Source organism: Bidens hawaiensis, unplaced genomic scaffold (genome assembly GCF_021521415.1).
Source record: "Bidens hawaiensis isolate Kalapana, Puna unplaced genomic scaffold, B.hawaiensis_p1.1 tig00002572_1, whole genome shotgun sequence".
Lineage (NCBI taxonomy): Eukaryota > Viridiplantae > Streptophyta > Magnoliopsida > Asterales > Asteraceae > Bidens > Bidens hawaiensis.
In genome coordinates, this window is record NW_027491140.1 from 1,248,459 (window position 1) to 1,255,018 (window position 6,560).

The 6,560-nt window shown below is 33.9% G+C and overlaps 1 protein-coding gene across 1 annotated transcript; it reads left to right on the top strand.

Annotated features, from left to right (window-relative positions):
- The first annotated feature begins 411 nt into the window (after nucleotides 1-411).
- On the top strand, nucleotides 412-2,623 carry LOC143620466 (transcription factor ICE1-like). The gene is made up of 4 exons (XM_077092162.1): nucleotides 412-1,098; nucleotides 1,572-1,823; nucleotides 2,166-2,336; nucleotides 2,425-2,623. Exons 1-4 carry the CDS (start codon nucleotides 412-414, stop codon nucleotides 2,506-2,508), a joined length of 1,194 nt encoding a protein of 397 aa, XP_076948277.1. The 3' UTR covers nucleotides 2,509-2,623.
- Nucleotides 2,624-6,560: the final 3,937 nt, after the last annotated feature.

Below are 6,560 nucleotides of genomic sequence, written 5' to 3' on the forward strand. Positions count from 1 at the left end.
AGAACTTCGTTTGCCCCTATTTACTTTTTAATATTTGTTGAAGTGATTGTGAGTAGATAAGAAAAATAACTGTAATGATAAATGTATAAAAAAAATATTATTTAATTAAAAAGAAGAGAAAAACATAATGTTTTCTTTTATAATTATAGAGATACGGATATGGACGAGCCGAGAATGCTCTGGTTAAATTATATTAAATGAGTTTTTGTAAAATTATTTATTATTATTTTAACTGATTACCCAACAAAAGTTCCATTTTTGGAGGCTAAAACACAAAGTTTCACATTAATTATGAAATATAACTTGTAAAATTTTGAATCCACCTAGTATCCATCCATCCAGCTATAAATACACTTACCCTCTACTTCTGCAACATCATCACTCTCTCAAAGCACCATCTGTTGAGTTGAGATGCTCTCAAGAGCCAACAGCAGTGTCATCTGGATGGATGATGAAACAGAAACCCAACCAAACACCACAAACACAAACCAAGATATCAGTTCAATCTCAAATTTCAAATCAATGCTTGAAACTCAAGAACCACCAGAAGACCAAAACAACAACTGGTTCTTACCCAATTCCGCTTTTCCAAACCTTGACCCGACCCAGACCCATTTCCTTTCACCCCCCAAACCCCCACTTTCTTCCCTTAACGAAACCTTTGATCTCGGGGTTTGTGATTTCGGGTTCAGGTCGGGCGGGTACCCGTTTTCGGAAAACGGATCGGGCGGAAGCTCGTTTGTGATAAGCCGGCCGAAAGCGCTTAAGCCGTTGGATGATTTGGTCTCGACCGGAGCCACACCGCCGACTTTGTTTCAGAAGAGAGCTGCAGCTGCTTTGAGGCGGAATGGAGAAGGGGTGAATGATGCTGATGATTTGAATTTGAATTATGATTCGGATGAGTTTGATGGCAGCTTTGAGCAAAATGGAGTGAAGGTGAATAATGATAGCAGTAGCACTGTGAATGGTGGTGGGAATAATGGAAAAGGGAAGAAAAAGGGGCCGCCGGCGAAGAATTTGATGGCGGAAAGGCGGCGGAGAAAGAAGTTGAATGATCGCCTTTACATGCTCCGCTCTGTTGTTCCCAGGATCAGTAAGGTAACTAAGAGGGAAGCTTTCAATTTCCAATCTAAATCTAGATTTTAAATAAATTATTAATTGATTATTATGCGTTTGGGCTACGACTCTTCAGAATGTTTGATTTCTAAACGAACCGAGCTCAAGTCAGGGTCGGCTCGGCTCGTTTTCATCAAACCCAAAATTTTAATACATGTATATAAATAATAATAGCATACCAGAATATAGAAAAATAAAAATAATACATATATTATGCCACTCAATCCTTAAAACATAATGATAAGTTCAGTTTTTACACAAACGTAAAATTAGGGTTCAGGATGTTTGGTTTTTATTAAATGCAAAACCAAAACCGAATGATAAGTTCAGTTTTTACACAAACATAAAATCGAATCGTCGGTTTCTGTTTCGGTTTAGTTTTTAGTTTTTTCGGTTTATATTTTATTATAAGCTTCAAGAAAAGCCATTAATGTTTTTTTCTTTTTTAATTTCAGATGGACAGAGCTTCAATTCTTGGAGACGCAGTCGAGTATATGAAAGAGCTTCTTCAAAAGATCAATGACTTAAACCATGAACTTGAAGCAACCCCACCTAGCTCATTGTTACCACCAACTGCCGTGACCACAATGGTGGCCCCTGGAGCCGGTTTCTACCCAATAACACCAACTCCCACCGGTCTCCCTTCAAGGATCAAAGAAGAGCTTTGCCCCACTGCAATCTCCAGCCCAACTGGCCAGCCTGCAATAGTATTTACACTCCATACTTTAATTATATTTATGCAAATCTATTTGAAGTTAAAAACTATTTGATAAATTTCCGGGCTTTAATGAGAAACCTTTAACTAGGTTGTAAACGGGCCAAGCTTGAGCTTGGCTTGTTTCAAGTCATATTTCTAAAGCTTGTGCTTGGCTCGTTTATTATCTCATTTATATCTTATTATTTATTTATGTAAATTTATATCTAATTATACTTTTGTGCATAACATTAAATATATTTAATTATTTTTATTATTGTTGTATATAATTATAATAATAATAATAATAATAATAATGTAAACATATATTTATCATTTCTGTTGGTGGCTTTAGGTTGAAGTGAGTCAGAGAGATGGAAGAGCAGTGAACATACATATGGTTTGCAGTAGGAGGCCTGGCTTGCTGCCATCAACCATTAAGGGGCTAGAGGATCTTGGTTTGGATATTCAACAAGCTGTTGTCAGTTGCTTCAATGGCTTCGTGCTTGATGTTTTTCGCGCTGAGGTTACAATTCACATTGTCTTTTGATTCATTTTTAGGACTCGTTTTGATCTGTTTTGTGATTTTGATTGCGGATTTCTTGGTTGTGTAGCAATGCAAAGAAGGTCAAGATGTTCATCCTGATGAGATTAGGGCCATGTTACTAGACTGTGCGGGTTACCATGGTGTTGCTTGAGTCAAGTGTCGAAGTGGTTTAGTCATTAGTGGTTTGGTTCTTTGGTTGTTTTAAGTTTGGTTTAGTAGGCTAATGCAATCCTGATGAACTGGCTGAAGGGTTTTGGAATGTGTTTTTAGAGTTGTTTTTATTGTTATTTGAATTTGGTATTTTTTTAATCGCAATATATTTGTTGATTAAAATTTGTGGTTAATTAATGATTGTGCTGAATATTTTATGATTTTTATCTATAGTTTGATGATTTTTAAGCAAAATAAATAATTGCTAATCTAAATTTAATTTAAAGATAAATGATGTGTTTGATTTCAAGGTTAGGCCACTCACTTGATAATAGCTATAATTTCCAAAAGCTTTTAAACACGTCTTTTATACACCAAGTCTTACAAAACTTAGGCGTATTAAATGTGTGTTTGTGTGTTTGATTTTTTTACATGATACAGAGTTAAAAATTATCAATAAGAGAAGTGCGATAAAATCAAATTAGTTTTTTAAGGCAGAATTTTATAGAGCGTGAATTAAAACAAATTGGTTGTTCTACAAGAACTTGTTGGGTCATGGGTGTGAAGTACTTTGGGCCAGTTTTGTCTAGGGGCCCGGTTTGGTTTCTAAATTGTGTTGCCCTAATTTTCATTATATATATCCTAGTCTTGTAAATTGTAATCTTGTGTCGTTTATATTTTCTGTTTTGCGTGTTACTTTGATTGTGCATGTGTGTTGTTTTGTTTCTGTGCGTCTTTTGTTTATAATAAGTGGTATCAGAGCTTAGGCTCATTGACACACGGTTGTTGTACTATTTAACGATATTTGTATTACTCATCAAAGATTAAAGTTTGTGATTTAGGGTTTTTTTGGTGTTTTCGGCTGCGATAGTCGACTTAATCGCCGGGAAACTCTTGGAATTGCCGGATCTTGTTTACGGAATTTCAAGTCGGTTAGGTTGGGTATTGGTCGGGGCTTCGTCAACAAAAGAAACCTTGAAGATTTGATATTATGTCCGAGGAAGAAGGCCCTGTGATCGATCACGATTAGGGCTTCGGTGGGTGTCGTGTTCGTTAAGCGATTGCGGCCGAGAAACTCTTGATATTTTGCCGGATAATCGGAGCAGGTGGTTGTCGGTTTATGTTGTCAGGGCAGGGATCGTGATTATGGCACCGGAATGAGGAAATCCATGGGCGACGTTTGTAGCCGGGTGCAAGATTTAAGTCAGTGGTCGGCGTTCTAGTACTTGCTCAAGGCTGACAGGTTTCTTTGTCACCGAACATCTGTAAAGTTGTAGGGTTGTAGCCATATTATTTTGTCTTGGGGAGCGTACATACAAAGATGAAAGGTAAAGGAAAAAAATCTTAAAATGACCATAATTTTTTCAAATTCCAAAAAAGTCCCCCCAAAAACCCGTTTGAGACAACTTTTGAAAACGAAACCCGTCATTTTAAAAACTTGTCGGCTCAGATAACTTTTGAACGAAACCCGTCAGCTCAGACAACTTTTAAACGAAACCTGTCGTTTTTTAACCAAGTTTTGAAATTTTGTTGTGGGAGAGGGAGATTGCTTAAAGGTTAGTTAACAAAGCCATCCCCGCCGGAAAAACACATCCGATTGAGTTTCTGTTGGCGCTAAAATGAATAAGTGATACATAGTTTGCTAATGAGAGGAACGTTCATGGGTTGTCTTCATCAAGTGAGAGGAACTAAAGCTTCTCTTAGGTTCTGTACGTTTTCAGAATTACCCCAGTGAAGTGATTGTATTAAAAGTTTGCGATTTGTAGATATGGTGAGTCAGGGTGGTTGGTAGGTAACTCGCCAGAGACAAAATTGAGTAGAGATCAACGTACGGAGGCTTGACGGTAGCTGTTTCGGAACCTCGCCGGAGATATTATTTCAAGTAGTGTAATTTGATTCATGGGTTTCTTTGAAGAGAGATGGGAGGAGAGATAAAAGAGTGTTACAGAAAAAGACACTATGTTTCCCCAAAAATGAACGAAGCCGACGGGTTTGGATCAAATTTCAACGAGGAAGATGGATTTTAACTAGGTGGTTGCATCTGATTAGTTGTTTAAAACTCGTCGGCACCAATGCAAATGTGTCGGATCCGACGAGTTTTGAAAAACTTTTTTGAAATTTTTAAATGAAAAAAGCTAATTTAAGTTTCTCTCTCCTCATTTGAACTATTTTTGGAATTTTCCTAAAAAGAAATGGTTCCTCTAAATCTTGTGGTTGATGGGGCTTCGTGATAAAATGGTTAAAAAGAGTTTTGATCAAATACAAATTAAATAAACATGCTAACTGTGATAATCAAGTACTGTAATTATATAATATAACATGGTGTAATTATAGTATAATGTAATTACAACATAATGTAATTACACTACGATGTAATTACATAATTATACTATTTGTAAATATAATTACATTACTTGATTCTCACAGTTAGCACATTAATTTAATTTGTATGTTAACTTTTCACGATTAAAAAAATAATAAAAGTTCAATATATATATATATATATATATATATATATGTTCTCTTTTTTTTTCTTTGTTTTATTTGACAAAGAAAATGGAAAAAAAAATTTATGTTACCTTAGACTGATTATTGGCGGACAAATTTTCATTCAAACGATGATTATCATAAAACGCAGTTCCTCAAACCTTTTGGTTGATATTTAACCGTCAAACCCAAAATTGAAAACACAAATCCGTAACAATACTCGACGGATCCAAGAGAATTTAACAAAACCCTAATCGACGGCTTCAAAAGTCTAACAAGATACTATCTCGATCAAACATAAAATAGAAAAATAAAATAATCTTTATTTTCTTTGTGAAACAAAACAAAGAAAAACAAGAGAATATATATATATATATATATATATATATATATAGGAGGGATATTTTGAGAACCATGTTGAGTTTTAAGAACTTAAGAACTCAATTATAGGCCACGCATTTAATTAAATGGATTAGAATATGTAGTTGTGATTAAATCTGGCAAAAAAGTCAAAGTAGGAGAGAGAATAAATATGCAAGTGGTTACACTAACTTTTACGTCTGTTACGTATGTGTAAAAAGTCGACTCGGTGCGTAAAAAATTCTGTAATTTTTTTACGTGTATGTAACTTACATATATTACGCATGTGTAAAAAAAATTCGAAAAAAAAATCATTACACTGAGTTCTTTCGAGTTCTTAAAACTCAAAGGGGTTCTTAATTGAAATCTCCCCTATATATATATAGGGTAAGGTTAAAATGAAAACCCGCGAAAACCCTATGAAAACCCGCGAAAAACCATATGTTGTAACATTTAATACAAAATATCGAAACATCAAAAAAAATGTTTTGCTATTTTTTAAAATTTTTTTACTAATGTTTATATATGTTTTCAGGAGAGAGAAAAAGTTATATTTATATTTACATTTTTTATTCACTTTAATTGTGGACCACAAGATTTAAACATTAATTAAAAATATGTGGTTGAGAATGGGTTTTTAGAGTTTTCACAACTCAAGTGGATTTTTATTTTATACTTAGCCTATATATATATATATATTAGGGGTGGGTTCTAGTGAAAACTCCTCTTAAAGAGAAAACTTAAAAACACCTAAAAACTTCTAAAAAACTATTTTTAACTTTTTTTTAAAATTTTTTTTTTGAAGTTTCTTTTTTTTCCATTATTCTTATATATTGTTATGGGTTTAAAAAAAACTTGTCGGTAACCTCGTCGGTATAGTGCGCATGTGTAATAGTGTGCATTGCATATATGCAAAAGTGTTTGTATTGCATTGAATACAACACTATTGCACATATTTGATACACACTATTGTATATATGCAATATAAGACTAATACACACATCGAATACACATTAGTACGTATGTGTAATACAACATTATTGCATATGTGCACCACATCGACTTTTATTTTATTATTTTTTTTTCATATAATACAACACTACTACACATATACAATACACAAATATTGAATATATGCAATAAAACACTATTAAACGCAAAAATACATAGTAATAAACATGTGTAATACAACGGTATCGCACAGTA